Source organism: Staurois parvus, unplaced genomic scaffold (assembly GCF_062004578.1).
Source record: "Staurois parvus isolate SC_StPar_1 unplaced genomic scaffold, SC_StPar_1.0 ptg000087l, whole genome shotgun sequence".
NCBI lineage: Eukaryota > Metazoa > Chordata > Amphibia > Anura > Ranidae > Staurois > Staurois parvus.
Genome location: NW_028317883.1, coordinates 11398687 through 11424925, shown reverse-complemented (window position 1 = coordinate 11424925; position 26239 = coordinate 11398687). Strand labels below are relative to the sequence as shown.

General features: G+C 41.0%; 1 protein-coding gene across 1 annotated transcript in view; it reads right to left on the bottom strand.

Annotated features, from left to right (window-relative positions):
- SIK2 (salt inducible kinase 2) overlaps nt 1–25786 on the bottom strand; it is a 205907-nt gene extending 180121 nt beyond the window's left edge. Inside the window, exon 1 of the mRNA XM_089670176.1 lies at nt 25322–25786. Within this exon, the coding sequence (XP_089526302.1) occupies nt 25322–25456 (135 nt within the window). The 5' untranslated portion in view covers nt 25457–25786. The remainder of the gene's footprint in view (nt 1–25321) is intronic.
- Between the last annotated feature and the right edge of the window lie 453 nt (nt 25787–26239).

Sequence of the window (26239 nt, the reverse complement as noted above, 5' to 3'; positions counted from 1 at the left end):
CAGAACATTTCCACCAAAGTTCAAAGTAATGCATGTTGCTACCCACAGCTCCAAAGTTCTATACCTCCAATGAAACATGTTGCAGTTTTTCTACTTGTCTTCAGCAGAAAGTGGATACCTGGTTAAAACTGAATATAGCAAAGTATAGGGAATTATTTCAAGGGAACATGTTTCAGTCTGCTAAACAGCCAAATCTAAAATGTCCATCTTTCCCCAGAATACCAGTCAGACAAGACCTGACTCAAGTGGTTCAAGAACAAAAAGGAAAGTGTCCTTCAATGACCCTGTCAAACCCCATTTCTTGATCCATGTAAGAATGTGTGAGAGCATTGGCCAGTTGCAGTTGGTCAGTGTCAGACAACTAATAGAAACAACTTGGAGTAAGTCTTCCAGAATGGGCCAACGACACTGCTGAACAATCTACACAGCTAATAATACATTCTTACAACCAATAGAAAGGTGTTACTGTGGAAAAATGTGCTTTAACAAAATATCAGAGTTGACATTCAACAATTTTGCCAGCAGCATATTCCATTTAAATCTAATAGTTTTCTATTAAATAAATAAATGTGGTATATATATATATATATATATATATATATATATATATATATATATACCGTATATGTGCTGGGTTTGTGATTTAGTAAAACAAGGCAACTGGTTGTTTTGAATATTTTTTCAAGACAGTATATATAGATAAGCTCATCGTTTGTCCTTGAAATGTAAATGTTTGCATATTATGAACTTTAAATATTGTACCACAGTTACACAAAAAGTTAATATTGGAATGATGTTTTAATTTTCTGCCATGTGCTACAGTATTTAATTGCTCTAGTATGTGATTTATGTTCATTATCAGATTTAACACTTACAGTACTAGGACTGCTTCATGAAAACTGGAGAAAAAAAATGGAAATAAAAAATGAGCAGTTGCCAATAGCAAACACACATTTAGCACTAAACTTATGGAACGGTTAACTGAGAATTATGATTGTTCACTATGGGAAATAAATAAAACTTTATTTCCAAAGGTCAATTTGCTGAAAATTTATATTTCAAAATGAGGATGAGCCACTTTCTATTTTGTGGGGGGAGGTGGTACACACGTTCTAAAGGCTTGCCCACCCACTAGGACCATTACAGGGGTCTCTAGTTAATGAATTTTTCACTTATGTCACATGATATAGCATGCAAAGGAGTAAGACCCCAATATGAGGAAAGTGTGGAGAATTCAAACAACCAGAGCAAGATATTCTATTAGGCAGAAAAGGCATTTGCCTATAGGCAGCAAGGGTAGAGATTGATTTTCCCAGTACAATTATTGTGCCAGACATTGTTTTTTCCTATCACTAGGAATACAGTTTTCTCATAAGTTTATTTATACATTGTCACAATATTATAAGCCAGGCTAGTACCCGAGAATATGTTCTGTGTAAAAGTCTAACAAAGGGTTTGCTTAGATCCCAAATGGTTGTGTGCCTATAGGTGCCACTGCTAGAAACTCAGTCCTACAAAAGACTAGAGTCACATTTGGCCAAAACAACCATTTCTGTGAGAGTATAGTACCAAGTATAGTAGTAGAAATTTGAAAAAGCCAAATGTTAACAAAAACCCTTTTGTCATCATAACGGTTTCTACTGTAGGACTGTAGTGCCTTCCACATATAGTACATCTTCCCAATGGTCACATCAAAAGCTCATCAAAACACAATACATCCAACAAGTACTTCGGAAAAACCTACTTGATTGGATACAAGTTGGTTAGTTTAGGTAGGCCATCATATTATTACATTTTGATCAATCTATAGTTCAGCCTCTCAATCTGTTCAACTAAGAGGGACCTTTGAAATAACATTCCAGTCTCAGGGAACCCCTGCTAAAAATACTATATCTACAACTCATCATACATTAGTGTGATGGTCAGTGGGAAGAATGCTCCTTACCCTTGTGGTCAATGGGAAGAATTACCCCCTTAGAGATAACTAAAACGATCAATGGTGTCAGTGGGAACTTATCTGAGAAACAGAATTTGCTCATTGCTCAAGGAACCCTTAGCAACCTCTACAGGAACCCTTGGGTTGCATTGAACCTTGGTTGAGAAACCCCGCTATAGTGGATTGCGTATGGTGGGCCAAATTGTTCTTCTGTCTTCCCATATATTCAACATCTGCAAACTTTCACAATTTTACAGAACATGTATGCTATGCCTACTGCAAAAATGCTATATAGTCAGAGATCATTGAATTGATATGCATTCAAATACTTGTTCACTAAGAGCAATACCCAATGCATTGCAATCCTTCTGTATTCCTAGTTAATCACAAAAGTTTTTTTAACAGCACATTCCAGTTTCCATGAGAAAAACGATGGTCACATGTTATTTCTCGGTCTCAGAAATCAGCTAAGGTCCTGGTCATAAAGGTGCGATTTGTGAATTGAAATTGCACCTGAAATTGCATCTAATGAATGTGAATGTCAGTGTCTTAGTGTGCGATTTGCTGCAGCGCGATTTCCAAAGTAGTTCTTGCATTACCTTTTCTGCAGTTTATTGCGATTTCACATACGTAGAATATAAAGGAAATTGCAATGCAAATTGCAAGAAATTATTGAAAATCTTCACGAGTCACAATAAAGTCTTCAGAAATCACACACAAATTGCGCAATTTTAAATCGCCGGGGACTTAAGCTATACAAAAAAAAAAATAGTCATGACCTCCAATACAAAAGCTTTGTTCTGTTAGGCTGTAGTCTGTCAGATCTCTCACTGACTAGGACAAAGGAGGAGATGCTTGGACTTCAGTACCAGGGCTTTTTAGCCGAGTCTCCACATAGAAATACTGAAAGAACGTTTCTTCAGTTCAAAAAATAGAACAAGCATTTATTATTATTATTTGGCCAGCCTGCTCCATTTTTATCATTAGTACACAATTTTTTTTACTAATTTATTAGGTACAAAGTAATATGTACTTTAATAAGTAAATCTGTTCTATTTGACCCCTTTATGGACAACGTGTTCCTAGGATAGAAAGTGAGAGGGTGGGGAAGCTGAAAACACCAAAGACATCAATAAAGCATTATTGTTTAGTAGAGTAGAGGAAGGCTTATGCCGGCCATAAAAGGACTGAAATTTGGCTGGATCAGCTGGAACCAGGGAATTGTAATCCATGTATGGGCACCCTGGTTGTACAGGAGTCGATGTAGAACGGTCAGTTTTTTCCCCTGAATGATCAGTGCCACTGGCTACAGCCGGCAAGCTGATCATTGTGTTCGGACGGCAAGAAACGCTCCCCGCCATCAGAACACTGTAGCTCAGCGATAGTCATTCCTCCATCCACCTTGAATATGTGGATTGGGGAAAGCAGCATTTTTTCATTCAAACTGCTGATTATAAATTGTTTTTTGTTCAATTTATGGACTGCTTTAGATCCCCATCAGCTTTTTATTGCTGTGCCTTGATTGAGATTTTCCCCCACCTATTGTCCAGTTGACAAGACATATAGTAAAATCTCCCAAATGTGAACTCGGGAGAGATGTTCTAAGCTTTTCCCACTAAAAGGCTTATTTATCACATACAAACAGTTTTGCAAGGCTTTTTAACATCTCTGCAAGTGATAACGAGCACCAGCAATCAAACTATACGCAGAGAAAAATGTCTTTCATAATTACCTTATCCTTAGGGTGCCCCAAATGCTTTGGTAACCTAGAAATGGTTTACCCTCCTCTCATTCACAAAGAACATGGTGTTCTCCTATCACAAAGATAAGGCAGTAGCATAGAAAAACCTTGATAAGAGGCTGCTGATCTGCAAGACTCAATGGTTCTGTTCTGGAAATCAACAAAACCCCATATCTGTTCAGATAACAATATAGATTTCGTTTATTTCTGCTCCATATATTGTTCCCAAGTAACATTCCTCTCCCGAATACACATGTATTTAACATGGATCAAGGTTACACTGTGCTAAAAGCATGACTACCAAGGCAAAACGGAGCCCGTATTTCCATGCACCACACTGAATTTCAAGGTGAAAGCAATATTCTTTCCTTGCACACGATTCACGTTCATGATTTGTTTCAGTTCAGACACGTTACTATTGTGTTGTACATAATCACATAATGCAATTGTGATGTCCTACACAATTGTTATCTGACCACATTGAGAATACAAGGCTGCCCCTTCATCAGGTGTAAGCAGCAGGTGGATATTCTCTATTGATCTGCCCACTGAACATTTGTTACTGCCACGGAGAGCCGCCTAGGCAGGCAATACCGAATCCTGAAATCACACATAGTTATGTGCATTGCAGGCCACTTTATCACTACGCTTATATCAAGTAACAATGAAATCGGCAGTGGATAGAGTAGGATCTAGTAGGCCAAAGACATCCTGATCGTTTATAGAGCCTAAGGCAGGCCATAGACAGGCCGATAAATTAAAAATCGGTCGGCCCCGTTGCCGATGATGCCACCCATGTCTGCGAAAAAAGGCAGTTTTTCATGGATTTTCAAGCATGACCGATAAAAATAAATGAGGAGATCCGCGAAAAACGGCCGACAGGCTGGCCCCACTAACGGCGTGATTATCGGCCAATTTTTCGCGTGGACGGAAATTCGGCCGATAAACGACCCGTCTATGGCCAGCATAAAAGGGTTTGACTACAGGGGACCTACAGGATTGCACTGCTCCCTGGCCTTTAAAGTAATCATGTCCTTTGGGTTAAAGAATCTTAAGAATAATTTTAATGCTGTCCCCACCAGCAAATATATACAAGTTTCCTGCGCTACAAGCCATACTGTTTGGTCTCAAGGAGCAATACCTGGTACTTCCAGACATGGGGAGCATTTGGCCCTCTTCCCTTGCTCCCATATAACAATACTGGTGGCTGCTATTCCTTAGACCTGGAAAGTTCATGGAAGGAAATGGAAAAGCAAAAGCAAAAAGGTAGCTCTCCTTCCTCCCCACTCTTATCTGGAGGAATCTCCCACGTGCCCGGCTCCCCACCTCCACAAGCCACAGCCAACAAACAGGTAGATGGAAGAGCCAGCAACTTGGTGACTCCACAGAAAACAGACATCTTTATTGTCTTCTATATTTTGTAAAGCACTGCGATAACTGTCGGTTCTAAATAAATCCTGTTTTATAATAATAATAATAATAATAATAATAATAATAATAATAAAAGGGGTGTACAAACCAGCATACAAGATTACTAACACGTTTCAGTCCACAGGAGTCATATACTCAAGTTCATAACTTGGCAGTTTCTACATGGTAAAAATTTAGGCATACATGGCTTGAAATACAGCAATTTTCGTCACATTGGGTAAAATTCAATGAATAAAAGCACAAAGACAGGTTGAAAATTACCAACCAAACAGTGACTGCATCCCATCCAATGCATTCCCTGTTCAGGTGTTCAGACAGCCACAGGCTGCTGTTAGAAACCACAAAGCCCCATACAGCCAACCTGACACAGCATGCTTCAGTACAGAATGAACATAGTGAGTGATCGGCACCGATCACTCATTGTGCTCATTCAGGAAAAGGGGCTGATAACTGACATACTTACTGGGCCCTTCCCCCACCTCTCCATACTGAACGATGGTATTGTGTGATTGCAGCTGCCAGTGGAAAGCAGAGGAGGGAAGCCATCAGCAAAGTAGGGGGCATATAGGAGGGCCTGGCCAGCAGCCCCGCTGTGCCGATCATCCTCCCTGCCCACATCCGATTCACCCAGCGCCTGGGCCCTATACAGGAGGACTGGTGGTACCTCCTTATCCACGGCCCTGGCCACAGACGCTGTAGCTCACAGAATACAATAGCAGGCAGGGGAGATGTTTCTAGAATGCTGTTTAGCGTGGATGGGGGAATCTATTTTCTCTCATTGCAACCATGGGTTAAACAAGAGAAGTCTAAAACAGCATGGGTAGCCTAGAGCTGCCCATACAAGGATCTCATTTTGGCTGGCTCCTGGTGATTTGGCTTAATTTTTTTCAATGAGGGACCCTATTTGCATCACGATGGCTCGAGAAAAGTCAATTTTTCAATCAAAGTTATTTTTTGTTGAAGGAGCTGGATAGAAAATTCTTAGCCAAACTTTGCCACTATCCAATCAGGAGCACACACTGTTTGAAAATTCTGACAGCTGTGGGTCCTGGTTGTCAAAATACAATAGCTGGTAAGGGATATTCAGCCATCCATGAGGTTTAGGGGCACAACATAGAAATCTATGGCAAGCTTACCTCGCTTTGCACCCAGCAAATGGAACAGCAGGTAGGGAAGAGATAGGAAGGTAAGTGTACACAGCCAGTAGGCCAGCCATTATACCGAACCTGTTGTGTTGCCCTATATGAGCAAAGCACAGGTTGACTTGAAACAGGACATACAACTTCATTACAGGTGGCACACACTCATTCTAATGAATCAACTGACTGTGTTGTGAGACCACTTTCATTCTGAGAGGCTTTGGAAAGGTAATTATGAATACTAATGAAAATATTTCATAGCTTCTCCTTTACCATTTCCAAGTTCTCTGTATGAGGAGGATTTTCAGAGTCCCGGCACTCAGGATACAAGTACATCTCTGTACTCCGGTGTGGATACAAGCTCACTGTGTAGGTCAGAGAATGTGTAAGTAGCTGTAATCAATAAACAGGCACTTGTACATTCCCTGGCCTACAGACCAATACTTGATAGACCGTAACCACCCATAAAACTCCACGGTGCTCATGTGTTTTATTTCAATACAAAACTTGTTCTAATAATGCCTTTTACCATCTCACATACTATATACCTGCAACAGGAAACATTGGGAACTCATCTGAGTGTTGGCTGAAGTATTATAAACACACTTGGGCTGCACATGGGTGGTTTGGTTTGGGCCTCTTTGGGTCAAATCCCAGCATTTTGACGGGAGGCAGAGATCAATGCCCAAAATCAATGGCAGGCTGGAATACATGGTGGCTGGACACTGTGCCGAATGGTATTCATGTGTAAAGTCATATGCATTCAGGGCATATGCTTGGAAAGCAGGTAAATAACCGATATGTTATTGAACTAAAAAAACTCATGTCATCACTTCAACGACTTCTGTCAGGCCAAGTTCAAACCTGGGCATAGCAAAAATGAGCATTTATTGCCTGCATTTCTATGAACGCTGAACATGCTTGCTCTGCCCTTATTTCTTAATGGCACCCCAAATGCAGGTAGCAGTTACACATTTTGCCGCATGACAAAACGTGCACAAACGCGCTTCGCTCATGTCCAAAACTTGTTAATGAACTTTAGTGGGTTTTTTTGGAGTGGAGGAAGTCCCATTCAAATTAACGGTGCTGCTCCAAAATCCCGCTTTAAAAAAAAAAAAACACACAAAAAAAAACACACAAAGTATTAGGAGGGTCCCTCAAGTGTGAACAGGGCCTTAAGTAGCACAAATCTAAAGCACCGATTTTTTCCTGGTGTCCACTTCCTACTAAATACTGGCAGAAACCAGTACAGAAATAGACCTGAACCAAGCTCCTACAGTACATTGGGTGCTGGCCCTGCTCTGAGCTGTCAGTCAAGTAGAGTGGTGAATTAGAGCACATACATACAGTATCTACTACAGCAGACAAATCCAGAGACCTGCCAATCTACTTTTCAGCTGCCTTCCCAATGTCAAGAAAGTAGAGGAAAAAAAATTCAGACTTCTATGGTGATATCAACAGCTACTTGATTCTTAAAGTGACACTAAGGCTTCATTTTTTGTTAAACAACAAACATGTCTATACTTACCTGCTCTGTGCAGTGGTTTTGCATAGAGCATCCCAATCCTTTTCTTTTTGGGTTCCCACCGACGCTCCTGGCTCCTCCCCCTCAAACAGTGCCCCCAGGGAAATTCGTTTGCCTTGGGGTCACTGCTATGTGTATGTCCCCGAGCCACTGCTCTATGTGTCCATAAGCCACAGCTCAGCCCTGCCCCCCACTCTCTGCTCACTGGCTGAGACTGAGAGCAGCAGGAGCGGTCTCAGCCAGTGAGGAGGAAGAGTTCCCAGACAGAAGAGGCTGTCGAGAGCATCGCTGGATCGGAGGGGGCTCGGGTAAGGATTAGGGTGAGCTGTGGGGGTGCCGCTGCACACAGAAGGTTTTTGACTTTTATGCATAGAATTCATGAAGGTAAAAAGCCTTTAGAACCACTTTAAGCAGTATCCTGTTTTTATTTAGATCAGGGTTAAAAGAAATGTAAAACGGTAGAATGTGACATGATGTATGGCCAAGCTAGTGTTCTATGCAGCATTTAAAGCTGGCCATATAGTTCGATTTTTGTTTGAACGTACATACAAAAATGGTTTGTCAAAATATTCTTTCTTGCCGTCATTGGGTCAACTAATTTTGCTTGACAGCTCTTTGAAAACTTTGTCCAAACCTCCTATTTGAATGGAACCCCAGATATATTAGGCAGCCCATACATGAGTCATTTTTTTCATTCATCCAGCAGGTTAAAAGAAAATAAAAAAATTACTCAGTTCCCCCATCCAGACATTCAAGTGGGGAGATTTGCCCACCATCGCAATATAGCCAGCGGTACTGATAGAATAGGGAAAATGCGAGAAGGAAACTGTACAGAAAATCAGTTTCTGTACAAACCTCCTGCCCATACATGGATCAAGATTTCAATCCATGAGCGGCTGGTTTAAAACAAGTTTCATTACAACATGCATAATTTTGGCCAAAAACCACATTTGCCATTAGAATTTTGTTCAATTGCCAAAATCCTGCCCTTCGAATTTTCTCATCACTACCACTGAAAATGAACATCTATTTGACATCACCAACCATTAGAAAAATCGATTTAACTTTCCAAACATGAAATTCTGCTGGTGTATGGCTACCTTTAGTTTATAAAAAGGTATCTGAAATATCAGCTTCTAGTCTACCTGTACCTCTGACCAGAGACAATACCCACAAGTAATCTTCAGTTTCCTAAATGTCTCCCATTGTCTTTCATAGGAACACGAAACAAAAGAACAATGAAAATCTATCGCAGCAGCAACTGGGTGTAATGTAATGCTGTCGTCTCTCAGGCATTTGTTAGTACGTCAGAGAGGAGGACAGTTATGACTGGTATGAAGGATGTAGCCAGGTACCAAAGATTTTATATTGCCCAACAAGCAGCACAGGGAACTTAACCCCATACTGACTACAACATCTAGCATCTATGAAATCGGATTTATTCTCCAGTTCCAAAATAAATAAAAAATAAATAAAAAAGAATATAAATACACACATTAATGTATATTTTATTGACACTGTATATATATATTTATTATTCCCAAACAAATACATATACAACCCTTTTATTTTTTAAAAAAAAATAATAACTGTATCCTTTTATTGTTAACTGTATAGAACCTCACATTTTATTGTGTGTCAAAACTTTGTAATAGTCATCACCCACTGCAAGGTTATTATTTTCGCTACCAAGTAGGACTCTAGCAAAAATGTTTTCGTTTTTGATCAAGTGATGTAGAGTTAGAACTTCTATTGGCTTTACCTGCTCTTTGTGAACCCTCAAGGGGAAATCTATCCAATAGGGTAGCATATAGCAATAAAAATCTGATAGATGAAAATAAACATTAGAAATTAGTGCTGACATGAATTCAATGACGGGCGAACAATAAATAAAGAGTAGCTCCTCTTTTGTTGAGGAAAAAAACAAAAAAAATTCCCCTCTTGGTGATTTATTTACATTGCAGGGATTTTAACATACTTTGATGCAGATACCTTTTGTTATTCTAGAAATAGAGGTTTGTGTACATGTGCAAAGTGAATATAAAAATGGGAATGATGTTCGTGATCAATCAGGTGCTGCACTTGCAGAGTTCTAATGAGGAAAGTGGCAGGGTCTGCATCCCTTTAGATGTGAGTTCCCTTTGGGATTATCATCAAAAAATGACAAAAAAAAAAATGCCCAAAACCTGACTTGTATCTTAGCGCAAACGTCTGGGAAAATCAGTGAGCCAATCACACAAGCAAAAAAAAAACAAACAAATTTTTATGGGGCATTCTGTACTCCCTCTGTGTGAAGAAAGCCTCCAGGTAGCCATATTGCATTGAGTAACATTCAATTACAAAATGACTTCTGTGCCAATTCTATATGCTTTATTTTTTATTTGCCATTTTTCCCATGAAAGTGGAGTTATCCTTTAAAGTGTATCTGAACCCCTAAACAAAATGTATTATATTGCAGCATACCAGCCCTGAGATGTGGTGGATGCATTTGTTTTCTTTTATTTTCACCTGTTGTTCTGGCTAGTAACACATTTCCGATCATAGGGTGGATACACGCACTCCTGCATTCTGTAGCCACCCTTGGACAGCAGATTTGTCTAGAGAAGGTAGTATCAGACAGATTGGTAAATATAAATGGACTTTACATAAGTGACTAACAAAAGAAAGACTATCTTCAGCGAACACTTTTTAAAGCAGAACTAAACCCATCAATTTAACAGTTTCAAAAAATAGTTACATTCCAGACATGTACCGGGAATACAACGGTCACATATGCTTGTGTTCTCAGCCAAACTGTCACACCATCAAAAGGCTGGAGTCATAACTGATGACACATGCAGCATCATGGCAGCTGCAGATCAAACAGAGGCTAAGATGGCAGCTTCCTTGACAGAAAAAAAATAGGAGGGTTTAATTCCACTTTAAGCAGTTACAGCAGTTGTTTTTCCTTTTGAGATAAAGGCTTAAAATATATAAATAAAAGCTGATGTTGTAATTATACGGCAGCGATAAATGGTTTGTCTCAACCTCTAGCTGTCACATAAGTTGGACAGCTTGTTCTGTTAAAGGACGTTGAAAATACCAGATGTTACTGGCTGGATCACCAGATCTGAAAGCTGTATTAAAAGGAGAAAAATGAAGAATGCTGTGTTAATGCCACTAAGACTGTCATATATTTGATTTTGTTTTTAAATTTGCCCATAGTTCCACTTTAAAGTGGAACTAAACCCATCAATTTAAAAGTTTAAAAAAACATTTACAATCTCGGCATGCCAGGAATGCCAACTGTCACATATGCTTGTGTTCTCAACCAAACTGTCACACCACCAAAAGGCTGGAGTCATAACTGATCACATGAGCAGCACCCTGGCAGTTGCAGATCAGAGGCTAAGATGGCAGCTTCTTTGGCCGTAAAGGATAGGAAGGTTTGGGTCTACTTTAAAGTATCTACAGGCGAAATGTTGTTTGTTTGTCTTGAATAGAGAAGGGTTAGAATCTCAGGTCGGTTTAATGTTTTTATTGCTGTGTGCATAGGGGAGGGGGCTCAAAGTTCAACACAAGACCCTGTCCCCCCACCGCTGGCACACAAGAGACAGAAAGCAGTCCAAGTGTGCAAACGGACAGTTTTTGCATGCAACCAGTGTGACCAGTCCAATGTGGATTATTTGATTAAAAAAAAATATATATATATAAGCATAAATAAAAAAAAAATTACAACACACAGAATGTACAGAAACATAACTGGATATATTATAAATGACATTCATTGGTGCAGAGGGGAACAAGATTTTACATAGCTGATTTCCTGTTCAATAATTCCACTGCAAAATAATGCCAACTGTCACTTTTGTTTCCTTCAGCCTAATATATAAACAGCAAAATGACATACAATGTAGAATAAATATAGGCTGTTCTTAAAAGGAAGGTTTTTTTGTTTGTTTTTTTTACAGGTTTCTGCAAAGTGAATGTAATGGCAAAAACAAAAATGTATTACATTGCAGCTTACTGGTCCCTAGAAGAAGTGACAGATGCGTGTTTTTGTTTTTTTTATCAGGCTTTCCTTTCCTTTATTTTCACAGGAGATCCTTCCAGTGGCTCACTTCTTGTCCTAGGATGACAATGCTTACTCTGTACTGTATCCAAAGACTTTTTTTTCTCAGAGAATAGGTGCAGGAATGTCCTCCTTGTCTCCACCCCCTACCCACCTCTAAGTACTGTGTCCTTGTCTCCACCCCCTACCCACCTCTAAGTACTGTGTCCTTGTCTCCACCCCCTACCCACCTCTAAGTACTGTGTCCTTGTCTCCACCCCCTACCCACCTCTAAGTACTGTGTCCTTGTCTCCACCCCCTACCCACCTCTAAGTACTGTGTCCTTGTCTCCACCCCCTACCCACCTCTGAGTACTGTGTCTTTGTCTCCCCCCCCCCTACCCACCTCTAAGTACTGTGTCCTTGGTGCCACCCCCTACCCACCTCTGAGTACTGTCCTTGGTGCCAGCTCCGAGTACCACCCTTTTTAGAGAATACAGAACCAAGTATTTTATTGCGCTAAGTAATTTGTATGGAATTTGTTAAAGATAAGAAAATCTGTAAAATAGATCCCCCGGCATCCAACAATAGAGCCCCCCCCCCCCCCCCCAACAACCCCCGGTAGCAACGTTAGATCTCCCTGCATTCTGCATCAATAAACCCTCCAGCAGCCAGCAACAGAAGACCCTTCCCTCAATAGTAGATCTCTCTCTGAAACAAAATGACCCCCCCCCCACAAGAAGCATAAGACCCCCTAGCAACAACAGATGCAGGAAGACCCAGTCCAGAACTTTTTTCCTCCTCCGGATCATACTCCAGTGGATGATGCCCAGCACAACCTCCTCCATGTTAGATCCATCACCAGCAGCAAAAGAACCCTCCAGCAACAATAGACACTCAAACAAAAATAGATCCCCTCCAGCAACAATAGATCACTTAGCAGCCAGCATCAATAGACTCCCCCCAGCACCCCTTGCCATTACATACATTCAGTGCTGGAGGTGGCGGAACTGCATATTTCAAAGCATTTTCAAAGTTATTTTTATCTTCACCACTAAACAGCCATAAGACTGTTTCCCGATCCAACTGTATTCAATTCGGTGAAAATCATCTCATGTCTATGGGTACCCCTATACAGCTGCATAATGATCATCTAAACCACCAGACTTGCCTGACAATGCCGAGCTGAGATTACAAACCCTTTGAAGTTCAATCAAATATACTTGAAAACATTTAAAACTTCAAAGGCAAAAAGTGCTAAAAACCCATATGAGCCAAAAACCACAGACTGACACAAGACCGTCACCAAGGAAACGCTAAGATGTGACATAAATCACTGATCAGAATGGAAAATCAGCCAATTTCTAATTGATGTTAAAGATGTATATACAGTGCACTTCAACAACTTGCAAGTAGAATTTAATGCTGATCCCACATCATAAAATCATTTTAAGAACATCAATTTCTATAAAACATCCTGAAAGGAGGACATGTTCCCAAAAGGATCTCTGCCTGGCCTAGTCAGAGCTTCAGCAAAGCTGGTCAAACCTGATAGACTCTTACCACTCCATACATTTCTGAAGCTCAGAACCTTCTCTTCCCTTTTCTTCTGTAGTTTTAGTATAGGCTAGCCCAGAGGTAGGCATCCTTGGCATTTCAACAGCACTGAAACTACTAATCCCATCATGCACCCTTCCTCTGGGACTCATGCCTGTGGTTGTCAGAGTCTAGCAATGTCTAATGGGATTTGTAGCTTCACCATAGATGGGGTGCTGAGGATGCCTACACTTGGTCTAGGCTTCTGTCCTATACCTGGGCTAATATGGGTTCCAGGTTTTATACACAATGGCCTTCAAAAAAAAAAAAAGAAAAAAAAAAAAGGATGCCCAATAGGGCAATAATGTGACACTAAACTGGTTTCCATTCTATTACTTTCAGCCTCCTCCAAATTCCTTTTTTTCTGCTGTTATCTTGTTAGAGGGTGGTTACATTCACTCTCCATGGTCTCCCAGTATATAGGAATGAAGCCACTCTCTATCGATAGATGGACTAGGGGCTATAGACTATGGGATTTGTAGTGATGCATAGATCAGTGCACAGGACCACAACTAAGATGCACTGCTCATTCCAAACAAATGGAAGCGAGAGGGAAAAGAAGTGGTTCGGAAACTCGTGTAGAAGATTAGAGGTAGACAGAAAACACAAGAAGAAACTGAATGAAAAAATAGATGACAGGGCAATTAAATAGTGGATGTGCATGGATTATTTTTGGAAAATGTGGGGTTGGATTTACTAAAACTAGAGTGTGCACAATCTGGTGTAGCTCTGCATAGCAACCAATCAGCTTCCAGGTTTATTGTCAAAGCTTTTTTGAACAAGCTGAAGTTAGAAGCTGATTGGCTACCATGCACAGCTGCATCAGATTTTGAACTCTCCAGTTTTTGTAAATCAACCGCATTATATTTTTTTTCCCATGCACTTAACATTAAGGGCCCCTTCATACCAGAACCCGGTGCAGGAAAGGCTTGTTTCTGGGTGCATTTCCCAAATTGCACTGGAACGTGTTTTTACCTAGACACACACAGGTGCCATTAATCGTTAATGGCACCCTATACGTGGGATGACGGCAGCCACCAAACCGCATAGTACCGCAGTACATGGCTGCTTGGTATGGTGTGATTTTGAAAAGCAGCGCCTGCCCTACTTTTTGCACATCCCTGTCCGTTTGGCACCCAATTGCAATGAATAGTCTGTCAAATATGGACTGCACAGGGACACACAAAAATGCGAGCTATGCAGTGTGAACATGTCCTAAAAAAGAACCCAAGGCTGGCCATACACATGTAGATTTTTGGCTGAAAAGATGTTTCAAAAATATTCGTTTAATTTTCTAATTGTTAGTGGGCTCAAATTGATGTTTGTTTTCAACAGCAGTGACGGGAAAATTCGAAGGGGCAGGAAGGAAAACCTCTCTCAATCAAATGAATTTTTGGCCAGTGTATGTGGTTATCTTTCAGAAATTGCATTCACTTTAAAATCATCGACATTCGTCCATTCATCGAATGTGCAAAGAATTTTCATACGACTTTTCTTACGAATATTGTCAGCTGAAAATCTACACGTGTATGGCCAGCTTAACATGGAGGGTTTAAGTCACACAGGACACTGAATGTCCCTTTAACCAGCAAGCCTCCCCGTCATCTGCAAAGAGATGGAAGGTGAGACCGAACTGCACAAGACTGCGGGATAACAACCATGTATACACTAGCAGAATTGCTTTGATTTTTTTGTTTTAGGAACATTTGTTCATTTCTCTAATCATTAGTGGAGTCAAACGGATGTTCATTTTTGACCACAGGGATGAGAAAATTGGAAGGAGCAGGATGGAAAATTATCCTCAAATATACAAATTTTTAACAGTGAACGTAGACTAAATATTACTTGGCCTAACAAGTGCCACATCCCAATAATTAGAGTTTAAACAGACATTTGACATGGTGGAACTTTAAAGGCTCAATACAAGTTTCCATAAAATATACATTTTATCGATACAATAAAATATTTTTGTACATCAAATTGTGTAATTAAAATCACAGTTGCCTTGTGAGCAGCGACTCACGATACACTGCAAATTACAGGTGTAAATTCTCAGAAAGCTCAACGCGTTTCTTGGATTTTATCCACTTCGTCAGGAGCCAGAGATGATCTAACACTAGATCTAAAGAAATATATACATCTTGTTAGCATGTATTAATGCATTCCGCTCTGTATCCATGCGTTTTACATAATATTTACCTGAATGTATCCAAACAAAAAGGAACAAAACCCTTAACAGGTGAGCCAATGTCAGGGGTTCGGAAAGGTAGGCACATGTAGATATAAAAAAAAAATCATATGTTTGTATGCTTGCTGAAGGGCATGTTCCTCCCTTTCCGAACCCCTGACATTGGCTCGCCTGTTAAGGGTTTTGTTCCTTTTCGTTTGGATACATTCAGGTAAATATTATGTAAAATGCATGGATACAGAGCGGAATGCATTAATACATGCTAACAAGATGTATATATCTCTTTAGATCCAGTGTTAAATCATCTCTGGCTCCTGACGAAGTGGATGAAATCCAAGAAACGCGTTGAGCTTTCTGAGAATTTACACCCGTAATTTGCAATGTATCTTGAGTTGTTGCTCACAAGGCAACTGTGATTTAAATTACACAATTTGATGTCGATAATTATTTTATTGTGAATGTATCATTAACAGTGAATGTAGTTTTCGTTCAGTAAAGTCCATTTATTCCAAAACTGAATGTTAAAAGAAAAATCTTGAACTACTTTTGAATGTTCTGAGAATTTTGGGTCGAATTTTCATTCCAAATTCTACTAGTGCACACCTAGCTTCTATCCTTCAGAAATGCTGCCCAGGTAAGCAGAGTAGGGACTGAAGGGGACAGATGTACTCTGGACCCAGAGGCTTTGTCTGCTGAACTATCCACGTGAGAGGGGAACAGGCAAGATCCACAGGTGAGGCCGAAAAATGATCTGCCTTCAGGCAACCATCATAGATCACATTACAGCTTTCCTAGGTGACAGCGAGACCATGCTTTGTAAGGAAGACACTTGTATCAATGTCTGACACAGATCCCTAACATGTCTCCCCAGCTTGCATTTTATATCTACTGAATTTTCCATTAAAGGGTTAGTACACTTTTATAAAAACTTGCACTGAAGTCAAAGGGCTTTTTATTGTTTTTTTAGCTCAAGAAACAGTGTATAAAAACCACTGGTAATAGCAGTTTTTTTTTTAATTTAGTGTTTTGGAAGTGTTCAGAAGCGTTTAGGAGCATTAACGTGTTTTATTAGCATTTTTACAGTACATGTAGTGGAAAAAAAGCTAAAAAAAAAAAAAGCTGTGTTTACTTTTTTTTCTGCTGAAAAAACGCTCCGAAAAACTCAAACTATTTTTTTTTCTAGACGCTGAAGCTAAAAAACAAAAATACTAATAGCCTAAAGTAGTGTGCATGGGCACTTCTAACACTATTTAGCTTCTAGGAGAAGAAAAAAAAAAATATGCTGATAAGAGCTTCTAGGAGCATAAAAAACAAAACAAAAAAAACGCTAGTGTGCATGGAGCCTAATCATGCTGCACTTTAGAAAAATTCAGCTCCCTTTAAATGCCATATCTGTTGGCCAACCACAAAGCCTGGACAAAAATCTGGAATTCCTACTGATCGGGGCTATCCAGCATAGATGGTACATTGAGCATGACCCCATGATAACTGGAATGAAAGGCTCTGCTGTGACAGCACACTGCACATGTGGGGATTGGAGGATGAGCAGTATAGCAGCTCCATGCTTGCACCTGTTGTTATGGGGGGCATGCGCAATGTACCATCCACCCTAGCTAACACACAGCACAGTGCAGATCAATGAGAATGCTACTTTGTTGTACTCCAGTAATTATGTTTATGGACATGCGTACAATAGTCATAGGCAGAACAATTTTTCCTTTTTTTTTTTATTCTAACAGCTCAAATAGATTTACAAGTGTATAGGAATAGAATTCACCAAAATTACTTGTTCCAGAATGCAAGATTAGGGCTTCCTGATAGACATTTTTAAAGCTGTATTGAACCCAAAAGCAAACATTTATGATATTGCAGCTTACCACTTCTTAGCTGTGACGGCTGCATTATTTTTTTTTTTTTGAGGCTCTCTTTCCTTTATTTTCATCTGGTGATCCAGCCAGTACATCTGTTTTTCAAAAGAAAAAGTTGCCCTACAGATGTAACAGTTAGAGGGATGAGACAAACTAAAGGAGTGGTTACAATGATCAGCTTTTATTTATTCCAGAAAAATCTCCCAAAAAGGAAAAGAAAAAAAAAAAAAAAAAAAAAAAAAGACTGTTTGCTGTAACTGCTTATAAGTGTTATCTGGAGTTTGACTTGTGTCTGACACTGTTAGTGTATTGAAATCTGCTAGTACATCTAAGTAGTAAAAATAATTAACGAGCGCTCGGAGATGGATAGTAAGCAGCTAGCATGAAAGGCACAAACCCCAAACCTTCACACTATAAATAATAACATATGCAGAGCTACATGTGTTATTATTTATAGTACATCTAAGTGCTTGGTCATACTGGTGTGATTTGCAAATTGAAACCGCACCTGAAATCGCATCTAATGATTGTGAATGTCAGTGTGATAACATGTGAGATTTGCTGCAGCGCGATTTCTAAAGCAGTTCTTGCATTACTTTTTCTGCAGTTTTGTTGTGATTTCAAATACACAGAATATAATGGAAATTGCAGTGCAAATTGCAAGAAATCGTTGAAAATCTTCACAAGTACTAATAAAGTCTTCAGAAATATCACACTAAATTGCACACAGATTGCGTGATTTTCAGTCGCAGCGGTGTGACCGATGACTAACACTCCCTTCTCCCCAGACTGACGATACTGCTGTCTGATTTGCTCCCTGTGCTCCTTCATCCAGAGTTGCGACTCATTAATACAGGAGGTGTGTTACTGGCCAGACCACCAGGTAAGAACTGAGGGACAAAAGCCTAAAAAAAAAAGAAAACTAAAAACGCAGCAACAACTTCTAATGATTGGTAAGCTATAAAATGTTTGGTTTAATAGCACTTTAATTTCACTTCTATGAATTTCTCTAGCATTCATTATTGAAAAGAGCTCCCCTCTACAGACAGACAGAGAATGCCATTACTCCCGCTGTGTCCATAGAACCCCTTATGTATAAAATTCCACATCTACCACAGCAGATCTCCATAAAGAAAAAAAAAAAAAAAAAAAAAAAAAGAACATGCCACCGAAGAATGCCTATTAGTAGAGTTGCCATTCCCTGCATCACCCAGCCAATGTAAAAAACAAATATTACTTCCAGCCAAACACTTGGGGGTTGATTTACTAAAACTGGAGCGTGCAAAATCTGGTGCAGCTGTGCATAGAAACCAATCAGCTTCCAGGTTTTATTGCCAAAGCTTAATTGAACAGCTGAAGTTAGAAGATGACACAGCTGCACCGGTTTTTAGTAAAATCAACCCCTTTGTTGGAGGTGGCAACTATAAAATAATAGCAACTCTGAAGCCGGCCATTCATGGTTCAAATTCCGAAAGAATTTTCTTTCGAAAATCTTTTCTACGAATTTTCATTCAAATTTCACACCATTAGTGGGTTACAGGAATGGACGATTTTTGTGTGACATTGAATTTGAGTGATCAGGCATGTTATACATTTTTTGAAAAACGAATGAATTTTGAATCAATGATGGGAGAATCGTGCAAGAGATAAATGAAAAAGGAATGAGCATGAGCTGTGACCTGGAAAGATAAAAAAATTCTTGGCCATGAAAATGATTTTCTGTAGCAACATGAAGTTAAATTAAAGCGGAGTTCCACCTGAAAAAAATAAAAGTCAGCAGCTACAAAAACTGTAGCTGCTGACTTTTAATATACAGCCACTTACCTGTCCCTCAGTCCAGCGGTGTCCTCACCAGGGCTGGTTTCACTGGCCGTCTTCTCTCCCTGGTGCCGGCATCTTCAGTGTTGGCACCCGGCTGTGACAGCTTGTGGCTTCAAAGCCAGGTGCCCATCGTGCATGCGTGAGAAACGCTGCACTTTGAGAATAGCCACGTAGTCTTCTGGGGACCTGTCACGTGTCCCAGGAGACTACGAGGAGGACAACTTCTACTTCCAATTGCCTAGGCAATCGCAGCGGAAGTGGGAGTGGGTACCTGTCAAATTCGGGTACCCCCCCTCCCCAAAAGTGCCAATCCTTAACAGGGAGCGGGGACAAAGGCTTAAAGCGGAACTTCCCCTTTTGGGTGGAGCTCCGCTTTAAAGACTCCGTTTGAATTTCGAAAACAATGGTGGAACCATCGGATTACAAAACGCATGAAATTTCCGATTTTCTAAAGAAAATTCGTTCGGAATTCAACCCACATATGGCCTGTATAAGGCTCCATTCACACCAATGCATATTTAGTGCTTTTTGCAGAAATGCATTACAGTCCATTTAACATGGTTTCCTAAGGAACACGTTCACATCTATGCTTTTTGGAGTTGCTGCGTCTTTGGAAAGGATCACGGACTCTTTAAAAAGCAGCATTTTTGCTATAATAGAGTTCAATGGAGAATCTGCATTTTGCATTTTTATTCTGCTCAGCAAAAAAAAAAAAAAATACCACTTAAAAAAGAAAAAAAAACAACAAAATAAAACACTGAACAAAAACGCAGTAAAAAAGCATAAAAAATGCATGTAGAAAACCGCAAAGCAAACTGCAAAAAGCACTTCAAAATGGACAAAAAGCAAACTGCATAGGTGTGAACGCCCCAGAGACTAAAATCAGGGCTGAGCACAATGCTTCACAAGCTCATCTATTCTCTTGTCCCACACAGCATATGCAGTTTCTTTGCATCCACTGACTGCATCTTCATGACACCAGGTCTTTGTACAATGTGTCCTACAAGGTTGTTTGTGGAAACAAAATATAGTGACATTTAATGGGATACACATGCATTTCGGAGACAAGGCAAGATGGTCAGGTAGACAAGTGGTCAAGGAAAGCACCTCCATGTTTTTGTAGCCAAAAAGGCACTGCCATGTTATAGAATCTTAAAACATACATAACCTTTGCAAGAGAGTGGCCATGATTGTGCCATACAATCTGCTGGACAGCATAGACATCAGACATATGGGGGATGATTTTTCTGAAGGAGAACAACAATTTTTACCTAAGTGTATTTGTTTGCAAGTCAGCACAGCTTTTTTTTTTCTTGCACATAGATTACTGGATAGACACTGAAGATTGGATATTCTCTGCAAAGTCATTTTTTTTTAAAATAAAAAATTGGGCTAAAGGGTAAAATCCCTAAACCATTAGCTAGCACACCATTAGATAAAAAAAATGCTAAAATCAAATAAAACCCAACTCAAGTGCAGCGCTCATAAAAAAAAAAAAAAAAAAAAAAAAAAAAAAAAAAAAAAAAAACATACCTCATATCAGTCCATTAGATGTGCAAACAAAGGAAATTCTATTTTCACTTAACTTCACTTAATTCACTCAGCTAAAGAAGGTTTACTTTGAAAAATGAACAAGCTCCACTCCTTTACTAAATCAAACACAAGTAATTCTTTACTTTTTTACATGCCAATCTCTCAACTAACAGTCCTGTTTTAAATTTTTTAAAAAGTCATACAAAAAATTTTTTTTAAAAAAATGAATGCCATGATCAGAAAAAACATGGTTTACCAACATTTGTTTTCTGAATTTTAGTAATTAGTAAGATGTTGGTATAGAATGCGCCCATGACCTAAATAGAGGGGTCAGATTGGACTCGTACACAGACACCCTCCGAGTCCCTCAGTCCCATCACAGAATGAATGCGATTGTCTCTGGTCTCTTGTTGTGGTTGTCACTGGATCAAATGTTTTCACTGCGATATCAGCACTCAACACAATTTGGAGAGCGTCTGATGTTTTGAAAAGAAAGAAATCTCCACTATTCTAAAAGGACAAAAGCATACTTAGAACCTGAGATTAGAGATGTATGTAAAAGAAAAATACATATTAAAAGAAAAAAAAATGCATGACTATATAAAGCTTCCTTTTTCTTGTTATTAAAGAATTAGTATAGGAGAGTAACATGCAGACTTCTACACATTTGGGAACACAGAATGTAGAGAGGTGCAGCTACACATGTAAAAATAAAAAATCCTGCCTGTTAGGTACTTTGTACACCGATGTGTTGCAAGCAAAACCTTCCCTCTAATAAACAGTGCAGAAGTTTGATAAAGATAAACACAATATTAGGCAAAATAATCAACATCTGTAGATATGCAACATGATGAATACATATTACAGAAAAAGAAACATTTGCAGCAAATCCACACAAAAAATAAAACACATAGGACTGATTGCGTGGAAGGCTACAAAGTGCCATTGTGGAAGGCAGAGCTCAGTGTTCCCATCTGCAGGTGATGAGTTTTCCCACAACGGACTCGTCTGCTGGAGGAAAGGCAATGATCAGAGCAGAAATGCTGTGCGCCTGTCACCATGGACGAGCACGGTGCAGCAATTGACCTAAAACCAGTGATCTTCCAGGGATTTGCAGTTTTGCTATCCCTGCTGGGTCTGAATGTTGTCAGATGTCCAACTTACAGAAGGATAAAAGCGGATGCCACAAAATGTGCCTTTTACAGCTTTGATGGTACATTTCAGCCAACCTATAGTAGACATACATGGTGCGATAAAGCTGAACGATCCACGTCTAATTTGACAAAATGACTGATCAAACAAAACAAAAATGGTACGACAGATAGGAACTGTTTCAGTCAACCCAAGTTGATTGGCTGTGGTTGAAAAATAATTAATCGATCGTGCTGGGTTGATCAATAGTGTTCTTTACTTCCAATCGATCAACACTTAAGGCTACTTTCACACTGATCTCATTTTGGACACGTGACTCAAAAACCGCACCAGAAACACAATGCGGGTGCGTTTTTGATGCGTTTTCTATTCATTTCAATGGGGAGATGCTTTTTTTTTTCCTTTTAACTGCACCACACCTGTGCCAAAAATGCAGCAAGCAGGACTTTGAAAAACGCACTGGACCCGCAATGAATCAGCGCGAAGAGTTCCAAAGGAATACATGGTCACTTTTTTTTTTTTTTTTTACGCAAAAGCAGAAGAAAGATGGATCAGTGTGACAATTTCCAGAATTCGACCCCCCATCACTGATTTTTTTTTCCTGCCACAACCAACTGCCTTGGATCAGTAACTGTCACTCATCGCTCAGCCATGCTATTTTATCTCAATGCTTGAACAACGGACCGCTTTGTCAAATCAGATGCTATTCGTAAAGTTTTACTGCACCGTATATGGCCACCGGTACAGAAACAGGCATGTCACCATATAGTCCCCGGTCAGAACACACTTCATTCACTAGTGTCACAACTACACCGGGACCTGGACAGCGGTCTACAGAGGGATCATTAGACATGGGAGCGCATCACAATGGGCCTGAGAGAGCGCAAAGTGACAGCTCTGCTCTGTGACAACCACCTTCCAGGGTATTCAATCCCAAGGACAAAAACTGACAGTACTGCAGCTTGCCAGATGTGGTAGCTGCATTAGTTTTCCTTTTTCACACTTTAACTTGAAATGCTACCATGAACACACCTCCTGTCCTAGGGTTACAACTGTACTGGAGGACAGACAGTGGGTCAGGACTAGAGAACCCCTTCCTCTCCTTCCACAACAGGGGGAGGTGTTTTGTAGCGATATCAGGAAACAATGCTACCAGAGGCAGAGGAGGCGATCAGCTGACAAGGTTTCTGGCTGGATGAACGGCTATTACTTTTGTTTTGCACTTGTTGAACAGATAGAATAAAAACTTTTCAATTAAAAATATTTAAACAGACTAAAAGGAGACAAATAGGAGAAATGCATGGTATGAGTTTCCACGCACATTAAGAAGATTACCGACAAACAGCCAAAAACAGACCAAATGGCCCCTGGAATATTTCTAGCTCACCTTTCCTACATCAGACCCTATGTGACGCTGCCAGGGGGACCTCATGTGCACTATAGGTGCTGGCTGCTGAGCAGATACTATTACCCATCTGCAGCTAATGGCATCAAGAGACAATCGATCTGTAAGACACATACCATTCGATCTGGACACTGTGCAATGTATTAAAGCGAGATCTGAACGTTGCCTGGCTGACAATGACACACATTTGGATTCCATCATGGAGGAGGTGAAGGTAGAAAGTCCCATCAGCTGTTCCCACCAGGAGCACATGGCTAGAAGCCACCTACACTGCACAATGGTAGTTACATTGCAGCTGTTGACTATTCAAAACAGTTTCCAGGGACACCTTACAGCAGATATTTATAAAGCCAGGCAATGAGTTACACACTGGAATGTGGGTATACTGCCAGTACTGGGGGGGTCTGATCCAGACGCAGGTATTGGGGTGTCACCGGCCACATCAAACATGTCCCCCATAGTGAAGATTATTCTGATAATCAGAGAACGCAGTACAGGAGATATTTATCAGTTTATTTCTATTGTACTCCCTGCTGATCAGTGCAGTCCAGCAAGTGACAGGGACAAGGACCACTAGAATGTCACCAAGGATGGGCTAGTTTAAGAATACGTTTGTTGTGTAATTATTTGGGGTGATGTCTCTGTCAGCATATCCCGGGAATGGCAGGCTGTGGTGGAAGTACTGAGCACAGATCTAGGGACCTTCCATACCTGACTGGGGGGTCCTCCACACTGAGCCATGACGGGGGATCAGAGACTGAGGCCATCTATGTCATCAATGCCGCTGTGTGATATCATTGCTGGAGACGTTTCTAGGGACAAACCTGGAGCCCAATGGCATCTACATGATCCATACTGGTATTTATATTACTGGTAATGACAGCACCATAGCACACTTCCAGGGACAAACTTGGAGTGATGCACAGAATCAGAGACTGGCTGTAACTATGCAATCAATTTTGGTATTGATAATCTGATGAGTTATTATTCAAAATTGGAGACATTTCTAGGGACAAACCTAAACTGTCCCTGGAAACAGGGCCCTTTGGGATCCATACTAGTATCTTTATTATTGATAATGACTGCACCATAGCACACTTCCAGGGACAAACTTGAACTAATGCACAGAATCAAGAGAATGGCTGTAACTACGCAATCAATACCGGCATTGAAGATATGATTGGTTAATACTGAACCTGGGGACACTTCCAGGGACAAGACATGGCCTGTGCCTGGAGATTAACGCGATGGAACTGATTATATGATCTCTAATTATGAACACTGGAATGACGTGTTGGAGCAGAGGACGTGGACTGTCCCTGGAAATGGATGTAATCAATGCTAGGATTGGTATTCTTATGATTTCTGAACATGGAGTGCAGACACATCTGATGGACACTAGGATTCTAGAGTTTATTAGTGAAAATTGGGGTCATTTCCAGGGACAAGACAAGGACTGTCGATGGAAATCAGAGATAGATGGGATATCTGCAACCCAGACAGATATTGGGGATTACGGAGGCTGGGGACATTTCCAGGGACAAGTATCAGTCCGTCCCTAAACACTACAGACCAATGACATCAATACGATTGGGGATTACTTAGGCTGGGGACATTTCCAGGGACAGGTATTAATCTGTCCCTAAACACTACAGACCAATGACATAGATATGATTGGGGATTACGGAGGCTGGGGACATTTCCAGGGACAGGTATTAATCTGTCCCCAAACACTAGGGATCAATGACATCGATACGATTGGGGATTACGGAGGCTGGGGACATTTCCAGGGACAAGTATCAGTCCGTCCCCAAACACTACAGCCCAATGGTGGGGATTACAGAGTCCGGGACGTTTGCAGGGAGCAGACAAGTCCATGTCCCTGGAAGTCCCAGCTGGCACGATGTGGCCCTCCTGCTCCACCTGTAGCCCCCATAAAGCACGGCGCGGTACTTGCCTCAGTCTTGGTGATCCGATGTCTGGCCAGCTTGACCACCGCGAAGTTCCCTTTGCCTAAAGTGCGTTCTATGTCATAGAATCCGACCCGGACCGGAGCCCGGTGTACATGCCTCTGACAATCCGCCATGACCATGCTGGGAGCCGGGCCGGAGAGATGATCCAGAGAGCCCCGGACATCCGCCGATCACCCGTCCATGGCTGAGCCTAACGGAGAGGAGTGCACACAGGACTGCCCGCTACAGACACGGCGCACTCCTCATCCAGCCGCACACACTTCATCCTCATTGTCTGCCGTACACATCCATCCGCCGTCACAGCGATCCGAGCCCGGGGGGGTGTATGTGTGGGGGGCGATCACGGCTCGGCGGAGTGCAGGCGGCTGTGCAGGAAACCAGCGACAGCTCTGTGCGAGCCTCTGCCGCTTCCAGCAGGCATCATGTTCTCGGGGCTGACGTCCATTGACGTCAGAGCCACAGGAGGGCTGAGGGGCGGGCCCTCGGCTCTCTCCCTCCCCCTTCTACCTTCTTCACAGCTCGCTTGCCAAATAGGTTACCCCTGGCAACCGGAGTCCGCTCTGACGTCAGCAGCCCTTCTGTACACACTGTCAGTCAAGACTGGAGCCTGAGAGATACACAGAGATACCAGGAGAGAGAGAAAGTGAGAGACAGGAGGGGAGACAGAAAGTGAGAGACAGAGAGGAGAGAGAGGAGGGGAGACAGAGAAGAGGAGAGAGACAGGAGGGGAGACAGAAAGTGAGAGACAGAGAGGAGGAGAGAGACAGAAAGTGAGAGACAGAGAAGAGGAGAGAGACAAGAGGGGAGACAGAGAAGAGGAGAGAGACAGGAGGGGAGACAGAGAAGAGGAGAGAGACAGGAGGGGAGACAGAGAAGAGGAGAGAGACAGGAGGGGAGACAGA